The sequence below is a fragment of the Passer domesticus genome, chromosome 6, assembly GCF_036417665.1.
Source record: "Passer domesticus isolate bPasDom1 chromosome 6, bPasDom1.hap1, whole genome shotgun sequence".
Taxonomy (NCBI): domain Eukaryota; kingdom Metazoa; phylum Chordata; class Aves; order Passeriformes; family Passeridae; genus Passer; species Passer domesticus.
Genome location: NC_087479.1, coordinates 53,520,466 through 53,537,262, shown reverse-complemented (window position 1 = coordinate 53,537,262; position 16,797 = coordinate 53,520,466). Strand labels below are relative to the sequence as shown.

The 16,797-nt window shown below is 46.7% G+C and overlaps 1 protein-coding gene across 1 annotated transcript in view; it reads right to left on the bottom strand.

Moving 5' to 3' along the window:
- The window catches only part of PTDSS2 (phosphatidylserine synthase 2), a 30,272-nt gene that overhangs the window by 2,816 nt on the left and 10,659 nt on the right, over nt 1-16,797 (bottom strand). Inside the window, exons 3-10 of the mRNA XM_064425747.1 lie at nt 13,904-13,986; nt 9,245-9,312; nt 7,552-7,686; nt 6,749-6,799; nt 5,169-5,282; nt 4,414-4,532; nt 3,621-3,735; nt 1,847-1,992 (exon numbers count right to left, since the gene is read on the bottom strand). Coding sequence (XP_064281817.1) covers nt 1,847-1,992; nt 3,621-3,735; nt 4,414-4,532; nt 5,169-5,282; nt 6,749-6,799; nt 7,552-7,686; nt 9,245-9,312; nt 13,904-13,986 — 831 coding nt within the window. The remainder of the gene's footprint in view (nt 1-1,846; nt 1,993-3,620; nt 3,736-4,413; nt 4,533-5,168; nt 5,283-6,748; nt 6,800-7,551; nt 7,687-9,244; nt 9,313-13,903; nt 13,987-16,797) is intronic.

The window sequence follows — 16,797 nt, the reverse complement described above, 5'->3', positions numbered from 1 at the left end:
GACTACCACAATTCCAGGCACTTCACTGTCACCATGTTCAGCCCAAGGTCCTGCAAGCAAAGCCCCAGAACTGCCTGCAGATACTCAGAATGCTGAATGAGAAAAAGAATTCTTCATGCTGGAATTTCACTGCTTTCTAGACCCAGCACTGCAGGGCTGGCTGAAGAGACCTCCTCAGTTCATCCCAGACAATCCCATCACCACCAGACAAGGCAGTGAGCCACGTTTTTTCAAGGAAGGGCAATGGAAGATTCCAATCTTTGAGCATTAAGAGTTTCCAAAAGGAAAAGGTCAGCAAGGTTTCCCATGTGATGTAAGCCAGGAGCCTCTGGTACAGCCTGCTCTTCCCAGCAGGAATAATGCACTGACTTTTGTAAATACAACCATGGAGCAAATCACACTTCCCCTACAACACCATGGAAAGAATCCTGAAGGATCCTTGGCTTGAAATGATGTGCAAGTGAAGCTGGCAAATGGGGGCAGATCCTCTCTGCCTGGATGGCCTGGAATGCAGGAAGGAATCACAAAACCCTCCGCAGAGAAGGCACCAGGTAAGAGCTCAGCTCAGCTCTGCCCTTCTGCAGGAGCAGCCTGATGTCAGCTCTGGGGGGCATCAAGCAGAGCCAGGAACCCCAGGATGTGGGGACAGTCACCTCCCCCAGCAGGGAACACGGCAGGAGGTGGTGGCAGTGACAGACAGGGATGCACAGCTCGGGATGAGCTGCTCCAGCTCGTGGAAAGAACAGCAACAATTGGAGCCAGAGACAAGGCACTGGCCAGGGATGGCTCTGCCCAATTCCAGTGTTATGCCACGTGGTTGGACAGAGGGCAAAGGAGCTTTTGCAACCCCAACACAAGAAGATGAATGGTGCTAAGGAGAGGAGCTCAGCAGCGAGGCAGAGACTCTTCTTATCTGTGAGTTGGAGGCACGTCCCAAACCAGTAGGTCCAACACCAAGGGCAGGGCATCCTGCCCCTGCGGAATGTCCTGAATTCCGACTAAGCAATGTGGGCTGGCCCTTCTTCCCACTTCTAGGAGTCAAAGCCTTGCAAGGGAAACTGATCTTCAGACCATGTTGGAACCCTAAATTCTGAACACAGACACTTTTTTGTGTTGGTCAGCGACAGACAATGAACACCCCTGGAAGCCAGGCGGTGCCTTAGGCTGAGGATGTGGGCTCAGGCAGGTTGTGACATTAAAAGAAAAGGTGATTTTGAGAACAAAGCTTTCTCAGCTCTCACATGGTCTGCAGAAACAAAAGCAGCGAGGACAAATATGATGCTGAGGTGGGAACAGTCTCAAGTACATGCACTGCTGTGTGTGGTGCCTCACCTGCAGCACATCCTGCTACCGAGGGCCTCTGACCTGCAAGAGGATGCCAGGAGAGCTCCAGAGGGGCAGGGAGAAGAAGGCTCAAGGAAAGAAGTGCCTTTAAGAATCACATTTTTTTAGTCTGGGCTCCAATGCCCCCAGAGGGCACATCCAAGGACTGCAGTTCCTGGCTCTTGGTCTGGAATCAGAGTGCAGCACTCCCCTGCCCATGAGCCAGGGGCACTCCAGCTCATTTCCACATTCCCTTCTCCACAGAGAGATCATTTACCAGACACTGAGGTTAACACAGTGCACGCACACAATGCCCTCAACAACAGCTGCTCTCTGCCCAGGGGGAGTGAGAGTGGTACCTCCAAAACAAAGGAACACGAAGCGGATGCTTTGGGATTAAGCCTTTTTTGTCCCTGACAAGCTGAACTGAACTGGTGCCCGAGATGGATGCCAGCAAGCTGGAGCAAGTTCAAAACAAAGCACGTGGAGCTCGACATGGGAAGTACAGAGAGGTGGGGCTTACGGGTCGTCCATGAAGTCGTAGATCTCCCTCATGGCCACTCCTCCCACGTTGACAAAAAACACGAGGCGTAGCAGCACCAAGTAGTGTTCAGGGGGCATCCACAGCACAAACTTCAGGTAAAACGTGTTCAGCTCTGCCAATAAAAACTGGGAGGAGGGACACTGGAATTACATTAGGAAAATACCACGGGATGGAGGCTGGAATGACCCTCTCTCCCTGAATGGCTCCCCCTGTGCATTTCTTAGCCCTGCTCAGTATCACTGACTGAACCATCAGCACCAACCCAAAACCAAATGGGTTTTTAAACATTTCCTCTAATTTGGAAGAGGCACTAAAAATCACAACAAAAAGCTGGACAAGCAGTACCTCAAATTTCAAGCAAGGTTTTGAACTTGTAACAAAGAACCCAAACTACCTGCACAAACACCAAGGGCAAATCCTAAAAGCACAGCCTTTCCTTTCCCTGTCCTTCAAAATCCAGCTGAGGGAGCCCCACCATAACAAGAGGGATGAGCTGCACATCCTGGGGGGCTGGGCTGGGTTTTCTCAGTTATGCAAACTCACCCTCAAAGCCAACTTGGGAAAGCTGATTACAAATTAAGAGCAAAATGTTCTCTCGAGCAGCTGCCCTGGCAATGTGCTTAAGGGAGCAGAGAGACACCAGATTGTCACTTCAAAAGAAGTGATAACAAAGGGTATTAAGCCTTGCTGAAACCCAAGGAGTGAGCCAGAACCTGAAGCTGCTTAGAACCTGTCAGCTGAAGCTGGGATGTGCTAAAAGAAACACAATCCCACAGTCCAGTATAAATTCACTGGGATCTCTGTTGCACCCCATTTCTTCAGGGTGCAACCAGCAACCTTTTGGGAAAACATCTATTTTATTTATACTCTTTTAGGCCTCCTACAGAGCAGGCCTGGTGTGCCACGTGAGTTTGGCCAATGTGTCCTGCAGCAGGAGTCAGGTGGTGGGAGTTTGTTGTGGCAAAACACAGAGTTCTGTCCTGTGCCACTGAACCTGGGTCATGCCCAGTGCCCCTGGATCACCACGAGTGTCACAGGGATGGATTTAGTTAAATTTCACAGCTGTTGGGCTGAGATAAGTTTGAGTTGCTCATTGCAAAGTGACATTCCATGGATGGCACAAAGGCCAAAGTCCCCTGGCTGGCAAAGAGGCAGAAGTGGGAAAAAGGCATTTAAACTGCCCAGTTTACCCTCCCTATCAGTGTCATGTGGGTGACAAGTTCAGTTTCATAGGCACTAGTATGAATTTCAGATGCTGCATTCCCAGCATAAAACAATTCCACCCACTCAGGTGCTGTGTGTGCTGTGAAATGTAAAAAAAAAAAAATAAAAAAAAAAAAATTCTAGGAGAATTGAATGATTTAAGCAGATCTGTGCTTCAGGAGTGAGCTCAGAGGAGCCTGAGGCCTTGGATACAGCCCCTTCCAGCTGTAATGTGACCTGTACCTGCATAAAACCAAGGGTTTTGAGCTACTTTCACCCACAGGCAGTGCCTTGGGGAGCAGAAACTTGCTGAGAACACAAAGATCCCAGTTCATACTGCTCCCACTGCCAGCAACAGGGGTCAGCAGGCAAGGACAGCCCTTTCTGCAGTGAATCTGTCACCTGTCCCAGAGACACGGACACAGCCCCCTGCTCTGCAGGACTGGGAAGGGATCCCTCCTGGCCTCAGCTTCAGGAACACCCCCAGAGCTGCAGCCTGAGTGGCAGAAGCTGGAAGCAGGGGACAGAAGGGCCAGAGAGGTGTCCTCACCACGAAGATGATGCCACAGACGGCGAGCCACCTGCGCAGGCTGGAGGCCGGCTTCCACTCGAACTTCACCCAGCTGTAGGGGGTGAACTGGAACACGATCCTCTTCATCTTGCCTCTGGAAAAAAGCAAAATAACCACTGCAGCCTGAAGGGAAAGCAGGCAAGAGGCATCTGCCAGCGTTTGCATTTGAGACACCAGTTCAGATATGCAAAATGCCTCCGTTTACTCCATTAAAATCACAACTTAATGAGATTAGCTCTGAGCTTGTTATTTTAATTATCAATTTAAGCTTTAATATACTACACCCACTGTTGTAAGCAGCTCTGCTCTGCTCAGCAAAGACACTACAGAGCACAATGGGTCATTACTGGTACACAACTACAAGGGATTTATTAAATTTTAATTCCCAGTGTCCTAGTTCTTGTGAAGTTCTGGTTACTAGGGAATGCAAAAAGACCAAACAGATCCTCGCTGTGAATGGAAGTATGATGCAAACTTGGATTCCTGCACCTCCTTAAACCATTTCACAAATAATCTCACTTCCACAGGATGCCCTCACTCCCAGCCATCAGACAATGTTTGGGACACACAGGTGTATTTCCAACAATCTCACTCACAAGGTGAATAAAACTCTCCAACAAACCTCCCTGCAGCAATCAGTCACTGGATCCTGGAGTCATCTGAACACCTGGGAATTCTTTAATCCATATTAACCCACACAGAACAACCAAGCTCTTGAACAGGGGCCCAGCCTTTGTGCTGTGCCTGTGGAGTTCCCTCCTCCCCAACTTACTTGTAGGTTGGAATGTTCCAGAGCCCTTGCCACTTGTAGGTTTTCAAGGAAAGCCAGGACAGGGTCTTCATCCCACAGTAAATTCCTAACCCGTTACATAAGATCACATCCATTATCCACTGGAAGGAGAAACACAGGAATGATGCTGGGGAAGGAACATTAGAGCTTGGGAAAGGGAATCACTACAGGCACACCCCTGCATTCCAAGGAGTGGGACAGAGTGTTAATTCCACAGGTTTTCTGAAGGCTAAAAAGGTTGGCTTGATGTCTCTAATAATGCACTGACTTTTGAAAATACAACCACGGAGCAAATTACTCCAAGCTTGGGTCCTTCCCAAAATCCATCCAACCCAGACCCAGAGCTGTGTGCCCTGACTGCAGGGAATTCTGATTGCTCTGGCACCAACTTACACCTCACAGGAAAATAAAACACAACTTTAAAAGGGTGTCCCTTTAAGCTCACACCAAGTTTTGCCTTTCTTTGAATTTCAGACTTTATTGCTTTATTGTTTTTATTTGCTTTATCAGCAAATCTTTGAAAATGTTCAGGTACAGCTTTAGATCCTCCCTGTGGTGTGAAACAAACCCAAACAAATATTTAACCATGTCCAAGTGTTTGTAACACACAAAGTACAGAAACAGTTAGAAGGAGCAGGGAGCAGTCACACACAGGATACAACTCAGCTCCCCTCACTTCCCAGCCCTCCCTGGAACATCTGTATTCCCAAATAAACCCAGATCCCTGCAGTACGTACGTGATCCCACCAGCATTCACTGAAGTTTGGCAGCTGGTGCTCCAGGCTGTACTCCAGGAACTCAAACATGACACTGATGATCATGCACATCCACCAGTCCCGAATCATCAGAGTCTGAAGGGAGAAAAAAAGCCTTTTAAACAGCTGCTAAAAAACACCTACAGGTGTAGATCTTGTCTCCAGTATCCAGAAAAGGATCAGGAAACTCGGGACAATTTTATTTTTGTGAGATGATGGTCCAAATGCTCACAGGCCTCTCAATTTATCACCATTACCTGCACAAGAGACAGGAATGACACTGAAGAAAATCACCTCCACGCCAGCCAAAACCAGCACAGGAATACAGCTTATGATAAATTTTGGTAAAATGGGATTCAGCAGGAGGGAAATGAGTTAAATGCATGGAATTACTGGGTGCTCAACCACCACAGGCAGCATCGTTCTTGCAGTGCTCAGAAAAGGCTTTTCAGAGCCTTTTATGGGCTCTAAACGACTCCAAAGCCACAATAATTTCTGATGAATGAGGCCCATTCATTCTCAATATTGCCACCCTGGTGCTCTGAGATTTGGGGGAAAAAATCCAAACACAAGCCCATCTCTGTTTATTGAGACAACACATTCAACCTCCAGCTTTTTAAAAGAGAAATAGGTTAATATTAAACATATTTAAGACAAAGATATGCTATGGCCCTGAGAAAATCCAGCAGCCAGCCTTCTTCCAGCTGGGCAGCCCAGTTTCTAATGCAATTCTCTTGGGAAAAAAAAAAAAACAATCCAAGTTTTCTAAATTTAGAATTCAGTTCATTAACAGAACAAGCTGAAGTCCAGGTCCCCCCATGGCCAGCAAATTCACCTCTGCTTTTGAGGTGAACCACACACAGAACACATCTGCACTTTTATAAGAAAATACAAACCAACAGTTCCAGCTTGTTTTGGAACAGCCAAGCTCTGTCAGGTTGTTATTTAAATAGCAAACCCAAACAAGGTCTGCAGGGGGCAAAATCTCCTGAGTCAGTCAGTCTGCTTGGGTTAGAAAAGGTAATATTTAGACCAAAGTAATCAGCAAAACACTGCTGAATGTTCTGCCAGAGACAGGCACAGCTGGAATTCCTTCTGCAGTTGCTTGATACCAATTGAAAAGTACCAAGAATTAAACCACTGCCCATTTAATGGTTTAAAATCCTGATCTAATGCCATTGGGAAAGCAGCAGCAGCAGCATCTGCCTTTGGGAATATCACTGTCACTGCCAGCCCCACACTCGTCTTCCAAAGGTTGTTCCAGCATTTCTGTTGCTACAGGAATTAAGTTCTTTATTGATCTGACCCCAGGATGAATCCCTGTGGAGGAAGGAAGGAGCCTGTTGACGTAACAAAGCTCTGGAAAGAAATGAGGTGGCCTAACATGGGCAGGAGATAGAAAAAAAAAAGAGGGAAAAAGGTTTTTCACACACTGATATGTATTTTCATGTATTACAAACAGCCTGGTTTAAGTGAGCAAGGCCTGGCACCACAAAAGCAGCAGCAGTGAGGCTTTGGGAACAGAGGAGCAGAGTTCCCAGGGTGAAATGAGCCATTCTTACCTTCAGGTACCACCCAAAAAAGTGAGCAGGAACAAATCCATCCAACTTGTCCTGAAAACCAAAAAGAGAGTGAAGGTCACAGCCTCTTTTTTTTTTTTTTTTTTCTCCAAGAAAAATGCAGCAACAAGCATCTGTTTTTTCTACACATGAACACTTGCACTCCTTCATCAGGAAGGAATTTAGCAGAGCTTCTTAAATCTTACCAGCCCTGCCAGTCCCTGGACACAGTGCCTTTCCCCCTTCTTTTATCAGATCCCAGTTATTCCAGTTTTTGATGCACTGAAGATTTACAGGGTAGACCCAAAGGATTTGGGTGCTCCTCACTCCATGCAATCAGGGAAACAACCATCATTCCCTTGCCCTGGAATTTCTGCCAGTGAGAAACCTGATGGCTTTCAGGACTCAGGAAAGTCCTAAAGGGGGTTACATCATCTTTCCAACCCAACCCATTCTGGGATTCTGAGGTGCAGCTTTAGGGCTGTGTGCCACAGGGTGACTGAGGAGAAGACTCCTCAAGCACACCAAGAAATCCAAACTCTGAGGGGAAAATTTGACACCAAGGAGCTGAGAAAGAAGAGCTGTTGAAGAGTTCAGCCCTGGGCCATCAAGTAATTGGGATCCAGAGAGACACACCCCCATCTGATGGACAGGAAAGGTCAAGAGAAGGGAATAAAGAGGCTGGAGAGTCAGTCACAGGCTGTGCTCTGATTCAGCACTCAGCCAGACTCACAGCCGCACTCTGAAGAGTTCAATCCAGCAGTTTTTTACCTAAAACCAGCCCCGTGAGTGAGTTTGCTCCTTACCCAGATGTTGTGGAAGGGATCAGTTGCATTGCCAGGGTCATAAATCAGGCAGTTGCCCCCGTAGTCTCTCTCTGGCAGAGGAACCCCTAAATGGGGGTCGATGTACTTCATGAACTGCCTCCCGTCCTGCACGGTCTGCAGGGGAACACAGAACCAGCACAACTCACACACAGGAGGCACCAACACCACTGAGGCCAACACTGATCTCCAAATCAACCCTTTTGCACATTCCTTGAGGAACAAGTCTTGAAATAAAGCCAGACCCTGAGCACCACACACACACACCTGACTTGGAGCCTCTAATCTTAAATATTAAGGGAAAAAATGGCTACAGAGTGACCTTAAAGATGAAAAATCAGTGATCTTTAATGCTTTACCCCAAGCCACTCCTCTGTGCTCCCCATCTCTCCCAGAAGCTTCACACAGCTCATCCTTCCCAACACCTATTTCCAGTAAGCTCCCATGAAAGCAGCAAAAAGGAATTATCAAAATGACCAAAATGTGAATTCATCTGTCACTAAATCAGCCACACATTTGCTGAGCATTTATTTCCCAATGGAATTACTCAGTGTTGTGGTCCAGGCTCAACCCTGGAACATCTGTGACAGACAGCAAAGCTGGACAAAGCCAAAATTAATTAACAGAGTAATAATAAAATTACAGTATAAACTGCTGAACTCTGGGACAAGTTTCAGCCATGAGCAAGCTCGGATTTGCTGTCAGGAAGTTCAGCCACCTGCAGACTCAGCAGAATTTAACCTTACTTAAACCTGGGCAAGGCAATGATGTATTTTTAGTGAAGAGCTGAGCAACAGCAGGGAGTTCCTTAACCACTAAATCTCTGCTGACACCACACGCTGCCACAGGGAAGCAAAGCCACCCCAGGCTTTTCTGCTGGAATTCAGAACTACACCAGTAAAACCAATAAAAACTACTCAGTCTGACTGCAGCTACTCAGGAATATCATGCTCAAGGATGGCTGGAAAAGACCAGGGTGACCAGGTTCACTTCCTAAAGCTCACATGGCCTCTAGAAGTAAAACTAAAACAAAAAAAAAGGCATTCCCCCATCCTTCTTTCAAACAAAATGATTTTTAGAGCTGCCTGACGAGTATGTTGTCTCAAAATATTTAATTTTAACTTCCAATAATTGTACAAGTCAGGGGGAAGTTCTCAGTTTACTAAAGGACAAGATATGGTAAAATGTTTAATTTGGGAGCACCAAAGGTACATCTTTCTATTAAAAGCCTCCCCCTCAGTTCCTGCCACCACACAAAGCTGGGTGTGAAGTTTTGGTTTATTGCAAAACCCCCACACCTACAAAGAACCTGTCACTCCAGGTAAAAGGTATTTCCAAAGGTGAAACCAGGTGAATTCCCCCTGAGTCACACACAGCCCAGCAGGGCAGAGACAGGACTGTGAAACACCACCTGCTGAACATGAACTCCCTCACCAGCTCATCTAAAACCACTTCAACACGGTGTCTACCCCAGGCTGAGGGTGACTGGAGGTCAGAGCAGGTGAAATATTTTTATATTATCACTTCCCTCAGCCTCATAGTCTCATTAAGCAGCCTAATGATTCCATCTCACAAAACCAAGCATCTCCTGTAGTCAGCAGGAAAATAAACCCAATAGAGGAGTTGATTCCCACATGGAAGTGGCATTTAGGAGCTGGAGGTGTCAGTCACTTACCTGGAAGAGGATGAAGATGAGGAAGAGCTCATAGACCACGCTGACACACAGCCAAAACCTCCAGTAAGCTGCAGAGAGACACAGGGGATGTCAGCAGCTTTGGAGCAAGCCATAAACTAATTCTTCATTTATTTCAGTATCACAGAAACCTGGAATGCTTTGTGTTGGGAGGGACCTGAAAGCCCATCTCATTCCACTCCCTGCCAGGGGCAGGGACACCTTCCATTGTCCCAGGCTGCTCCACACCCAAGGTGGCCTGGAACACTTCCAGGGATGGGGCAGCCACAGCTTCTCAGGAAACCAATTCCATTCCAAGAGATGCTCCCACCACGGAATTCTAATTCCCAGCTCCCAAGCACAGTGCTCCCCACCTTCCCTCAGGGCTACAGCCAGAAAGGATCTTCAACTCCCACACAGGCTGCTGTGTAAGTTTGCTGGAATTGCACAGGCACTGACCTGGATCTGGGAGAAGGGATCCAGGTCTGGAACTCTCCAACCCATCAAACTCAGCAGTTAAGAAGCAGAAGGAAAGGAATGTGCCACCTGCAATGCTTTCCAGCAGTCCTTGGAGGAGAACCTGCTCCTTCCTGAGCTTTCTCCCTGGTCTCAGGTGACCTGCCCTGTCCAGCCTTGGCTGCAGCAGACACACCAAGGCAGCCCAGCTTTGGCCTGAGGACAAGGTCGTGTCCCCACGGGGCAGAAAGCATTTCAAAACCCCAAAGATAACTCCACTTTTACTTGCAATGAAGTTAAAAGCAAGCAGAGCAAAGGCTCAGCAGGTGCTGGGTGCAAGGCCTGTCCATAAGAAATGCCATGCAAGGCTCAGCTGCAGGGAGCCCTCCCCAGACGTGTGATCACAGAAGTGCACACACCCAGTGACACCTGAATGCAAAGGATGCTCAAATTACAGTGCCTGCACACTCCCAGCTCTCCTGCCAGCCCCAGCCCTGGGTCACAGCCCATCCTGGATGGGGGATTTGTGCCCCACAGGCTCATCCATGCCCCTGATCCATCCAGAGCCTGGTTGCTGTTCCATGCTCTGAACGCCCTCAATATTTCTGTCTCCTGCCCTGAGAGGCTGATGCAGAGACAGAGTGGGTACAGACACAGCTCCTGCAGTTTTTCCTACCCAGATCCAAACATTCTACACAAGGGAATTGATTTCAGTGTCCACACACATTCTGGGTGGACACTGAAATTCCAGAAACATCACACAGCACTCTCAGGATGAGAACTGCCTTCAGGTGTTTCCTAGTTATAAATGGAGTTCTCCCTCCTCAGGTCCATGGGGGAGATTGAGAGGAATCCCAGCAGGGTTTGCCAGGAAACCAGGACCCTAAAGCCTGCCTTGGAATTTCTCTCTGTTAATTCCAAGGCACTTTGATGTTCAAAGCAGGGCCAGGCATAAATTACACAAGAATGAAGCAAACAGAGCTATCAGCTCAGAACCCCAAATCAACTCCCCACAGAGCTCCTCAGGAGATGTTTTCTCCCAGAACATGTCTTTATCCAGTTCAGCCTCAAGTAGGAAATCAATTATTTAAAAAAACTAAAAACCAAACCAAAACAAAGAAACAATGATAAAAAAACTAAAGCAAAAATACTAACAAACTCCACACATTTTTAAAAGCAGGACATCATTAAAAGAGACCACAATGCGAAAGGTGAAGCCTTTTTGCAGTAAAACCTGCTAAATTAATTTCATCAGAATCACCTATTTTACATTTCTGGGAAATAAAAAAAGAAAAAGAAAAAAGGCAGGTGTGGCCTGCAGAACAGCAGTTCAGAGCTCTGTGAAAGCTTTCACCCACTTGTCTTTCCAAAATGAATCTTAGGAAAAACCAAACAGCAAAAAAAAAAAATCCTCCATTGTCATAGGATTATTTGGAAGAGAGGAGCCTCTCCCCAAACTGGCACCACGTTCAAACCAACAGGGAGAATTAATCTTTCATTACCACACCTCTCCCACCCTTATATGTCACTGCCAGATACTAAAAAATGTCTTTTTTTCTAACCCATAAACCTCGCACCAGAGATTTTACACTGCCCACAGTCAGCAAAGTGACAGACTGGTCCTGAAAGTGATGCAGACACAGAAAGCAGAGAAATCTAAATCCTTGTCTGAGCTTTTATTTCCCTCTGTACACAAGGCTGTGGCAGCTGCTGAGCAGGCTCAGCAAAAAAAAAGATATTAAAAATTGAGATCTGGTTCTGATTTAGTGCTGTGGTCTCTCCCCAGCTCACAGAGTCCCCCAGAGGTTCTGAACACACTCAGTACCTGCACCCCAAATGTTTTCAAGGCTGTGCAAACACTGCTGTCTCTCCTGCTGGGTCAGGCTCAGCTATAGCTGTAAGGTTATGTTTGGCACGTCTCCAATACTCGTTTTCCTTTCATTCTCTTGCCATTTTGCCTCCCTCCAATCAGGGCTTTCCTCCTGAGTAAGGAGGTCTCCACTAATCATTGACACACCTGATAACCCAGTGATTCCTGTGATCAAACATTAAACTGCTGCCTTGCAGGGATTTGGGAACAGGGCATGAACATCCCAGCAAGCTGAAGCCAACCAGCCTCTTTCCCTACTTCTGCTCAGAGTTTGGCCCATTCTGCCTGAGGGGCTAAATGAGTAAAAAACACAAAAATCTGGGTTGTTTCCCCAAGGAAAACGCTTGCCCTGGGGCTGCTCCTTCCAGAGCCACCAGTGCTGCCCTTGCCTGGTCCCTGCCTGCACATTCCCAGCCCTCAACACCACAGGTTATTCCAGACCCTCACAATTTACTCCCCAAACAGCTCATCCTGTCACACAGCCTGCATTAAGTCAAAATAACTCCTGGCAAAGGCTGAGAATATTAAAAGCTGCTTCTCAGGGCATTAATAACTGTCATGGAAAATTTCTTTGGAATGACAGCGTGGACGTGTTATCTCGACAGGCAATAAAGCATCCCTGGGCTCCCACAGCAGCAGCTCCAGAGCAGGAGCTGGCAGGGAGATTTATCTGCAAATCCTAAGGAGACAGGCTACAGATGCTGGCTGTACCCAGGATTAATTATATCAGGAAGTGCTCCCCAAATTTGGCTGTTCACCCACCAATAAATAAATGGATCCTCAAGCAGAGTTTAAGATCTGTCCCTTGCACTGTACTGTTCCCCTGGGGCTAAAGCAGTGAAGGTTTGGATAGAACCACAGCCAGTGGAAAATGGGATAAAAGCAGGGCAAGTTGGTAAAGTCTTGTCTGAACAGTCATACCTACTTATTTCCAATCCTACATTTCTGAATTACAGGGAGGCAGCTGGTGTCTGTCCATGTAGCAAATTATTAAACTGCAGAAAACGTGAGATCAGGAAAATGGCAAAGCTGGATGAGCCCCTGGCTAAAGCTGGGAATGCTGAGAAGGCAACCAAAAAAAGAAATAAAGCCACCAGTCTGGACAGGTGCCACTAAGGTAGTGGCTGGGATCAGTTTCCTTAATGGCCTTAATGAAAAGTAGGTTAATGACACACAGCAGGAGCAGCAGGGAAGGCAGGGACAGCAGAGAAGATGATCCCAAGGGTCTGGAGTGACAGAGGAGCTCCTAACACAGCTTCACGCTCTGGAATCAGGAATTTGGGAAGCATCACATTATCACAAAGATCCCCAAAATAACCCTGCAGCTCTGCAGAGGACATTTGAAAGCAGAAAGCTCAAAAGAAACCCAAAATGTTATGAGGAAATGTTACAGTGTGTATAAGACTAAAAGCCAAACTTCCCTGCTTTGTTCTAGGGAATAAAACCAGCCCAGACAAACCTCCAAAACCTGGGTGCACCCAAGTGTCACTGGTGTCCTCAAAAGGAGGAACTGATTTAACAGAAGGAACCACAATTAACTGGAACAGAAGGAAAGACTAAAACCTGCTATTTAATGAGAAATTTAATGAAGCCCCAGGTCTGCAGAGGTGTGCTGAGGGCACTGCTCTGGAACCACGCCTGCTTTGGCTGAGGGTTGTGGGGTGGCTGCTGGGTTAAATTTCTAGCATAAAACCCAGTTTTATTTGGCTGTAGGAGCCCAGTGCTTTCAGGAATATTATTTAAGCTTATATGAATTCTCTTAATTCTTCCTCTTTCAACAATTCACATCTAAAAATAGGCAAAGGATCAAAGCCATTTAAATATTTACATGTTTCACCTGCTATTTTATTACCTGGAAGAGGTTTGTGTTGTGCTTTCAAATGCTTTCAAGACTTCCAGTCTTACAAGAAACCTTTAAAATCATAATCAAGGGCCTCTAATCTCCTGTGGAAAATGGACATGGAGCTAAGGAAGTGCTCCTGCACTGGAGAAAAGGTCACAAGTGCAGTCCCAGCACAGAGAGGAGAAAAAAACGAGGATAAACAGGGGAAGTTCAAGTTTAAGAACCTGGCAGTTCTGACAGAGCTTTTTAGCAACAACAGGAAGCAAAACCAGGGAGATGCAAACAGATCTCCAGGCTCCATGGAAGTCCAGCAGGTGGTTATGGAGGAGCCTCCATGATCAGTGTGCAGTGCTGAGGAACCTGTGATTACTGAAATTACAACTTACCTGCTCTCCAGGCAACACAAACATTTACCTCCCTCTCAGACCAGGCAGGATTTGAGTGAGGGGCATTTGCTCAGGAGGGTTTGAGTGAGCCCAGCAGGGTGAATTACCTGGGTGAGGTCTTGAGAATGGTCCATCTTTAGCTTGTGTCACCCCAAAACACAAGAAAACCAAAATACTGGCGACGATTCCTCTGCAAGGAAGAACAGAACACTCTGGTTTATTGCCTCATCCTCCTCCTGAGACTGCAAATTATGTTCTCTGATGAAAGAAATGTCTGGCCCTTGTTCTTTAACTGCTGAATGTGTCCCTCTTAAATGGATCCAGACACCATCCAGAAAAAACAGCCAAAAGAAGGCTGAGGATCACAGCAAGTCAAACACTTCCCTGTGTCTGGGAGCAGCTTTTATTCCCACTGGCTCACAAAGACACACAGGATTTAGCAGTGAGACAGCTCTCACTGCTTCACCACATTTCCATGGAATTTAAAAAGGAGCTGTCAGACTTGTCACCACTCCAAAACAGCTTCTAAACCAATTAAAGACAAGCAGGAGCCTTCCAGACCACACCAGCACTGCTGCTATTTCAAGAGCTGGAATCATAACACAGAGTCTAAGGAACATAACAGAGATTTTAAATAAAAATAAATTATCAGACCAGAAGCCCAAATATACCAAAGACCTACGACCCTGGGCATATTCCTTTAGTTTTAATGGATTAAATGGCATAAAGCAATCCAAAAGTGCTCCTTTTACTGCACTTCAATTCCCACTGGATCCTGGTTGCTGTCTCATTTCACCTGCTTAAGAGCTGGCTGAAAGGATGGACAACTGGGAAAGAGCTCAATCCATGTTTGCAGAAAATGATGCAACCCCTGACTGCAAATAAAATGGTTCAGTCTGCAGAAATCACACAAAATACCCAGTAATTTTGCTGCCAGAGAGAAAACGTTATAAACCAGAAGCAAGAGGAGACTGTTTGTGCTTTAAACATGTCAAAAAACCTTTCAAAATAGAAGACTAAAGGATTTACAAAAAATATTTTGTAACATTCACCTCTGAGTATAAATGTTTGTGCTTCCTGAAAACAAAAATGGGGTTTAGTTAACAGATCTAACTCAGTAATTCTGCTTGCTTTAAACACTGGGAAGCACACCAGAATCAGGTGCTGAATGGACCTGTGAATAGACAGTTCCACGGGGATTTCCAAAGATCTGGAGGGCAAAACCCTTTCAGCTGACCTCCAATAATGAGAATATTCTGCATTTTGAGTTCCTGGCTGCATCTGGAAGCTCCAGTCCTGTGTGGTGTGACAACCCCATCCCAGCTCAGCCATGAACTGAGGGCTCCAGACCACTGCCCTGGGCTTGGGAGGGTTGTCTTCCCAAAGCTGGAATTCAAATCCTGGATCCAAATCACCACAGGAGCTCAGCTGTGTTCCTTCCTCTAAAACCCACTCTTGGCCCAAGAGCTGCTGTGCTGAAACATGCTGGGGATCCAGATACATCCACTTACTTCAAGTTCACCACAGGAAGTTTGGAAGCAAATCACAGATTTGCATAAATAACCACACCAGCTCAATTTCCTTTTTTTTCCCTCAGTGGTAACTAAATTTTCCCTGTTATCCTCATTAATTTACCTCCTTAGGAAGCTTCCAATGCCTAAGCAGCATCCTGGCCTGAGGCAGGAATGCTCCAGCACCTGAGAAGGGCTCTCCTCTCCTCACCTGGCTGGACAAAGCCAATGGATTTTCCTGAGCAGCTAATCAGGAAGGCACAAAACAGCAAAGTGTACCCACAAAAATCATTTTAGCACCTAACCAAATTAAAAAAAAAAAAAACAAACAAAAAACAAAAAAAGGGAGAGCCTGGCAACAGCTCCATCAGCATAAACAAACTCTTGTTTGTGCTGAGAGTCCATTCAGACACACAGGACAATAAGGAGCTGTGTATGGCCCTTTGTCCTGGGATTCAAGGAGCCAGCTCCCACTCCCTGTCCCTTCCCGGGCTGGATCCACGCTGGCACAGCTGGTACAACCCCCTCGGGCACCACAAGCCCTGGAAGAGGGCTCTGGCCTCCTGTCCCCTCCATCTCCCTGCAGGTGCTCAGCCACAGCAGCAGATCAGCATGCAAGCCCACCTGTCCCTGGATCTGTCCCCATGGGAAGCAGGGATTGCCAAAGGCTGTGTAAAAAATCATCTCAGGAGAGACATTTCCCAGCTGGAAATTCAATGTACAACCCTGAAGCTCACCGATGTTTTTAAACCTGAATGTATTTTTAGGGAAATAAAAGAACTTTTTTTTTTTCCCCTCAGACAACCTGCTCAGAATTCAAAATCTTTGGGAGCTGTGGATTCCTTCTGTGGTATGCAGAGGAGGTGCTCAGTGTTTATCTGGCTACACTGAGTGCTGGAGCTCAGTCCAGGCTGAACAGAGGAGAATGTCACAGCTGTCACTCAGGATGAGCTATCCCATGGCTGGAAGAACAGTGGGAATAAAGCTCCCAGGGACCAGACAGGTTCAGAGCAAACCTCTCCTTGCCTAACAAAGGAAATGTTCCACTACTCTTACACCAGGGACAGTCCGACCACGTGTGTGATCCCAATGAACTCTTACTACATTTACATATAAAAAGCTCCTGCAATCCTATCTTTAAAAGAAAACAAACCCAAACTATCCTCCTTTAATTGTTTCACTGCCCTGCCCTACTGCAGGACAGAAGAAGTCCTGTAACAGATGCAAACACCAATGTCAGACCACACCCCGTGAGCTCAGAGGTTCCTGCTCCCACTCGGCTCTTGTCCATCACTTCTCCTGTGAGTGACTCCACAAATCCACCTCTCACCCTGCTCCTGCCAGGGACTGCATGGAGCATCTTATAAGGTGACATAATCCTGATTTTATAAGGGGGAAGGTGGGGCCATCCCAAGACTCCAGTCCGGGAAACACAGAGCCAGCAAATTTGGGAAATTCACCTCAATTTACTGCTCTGAGCAGCTACTGCA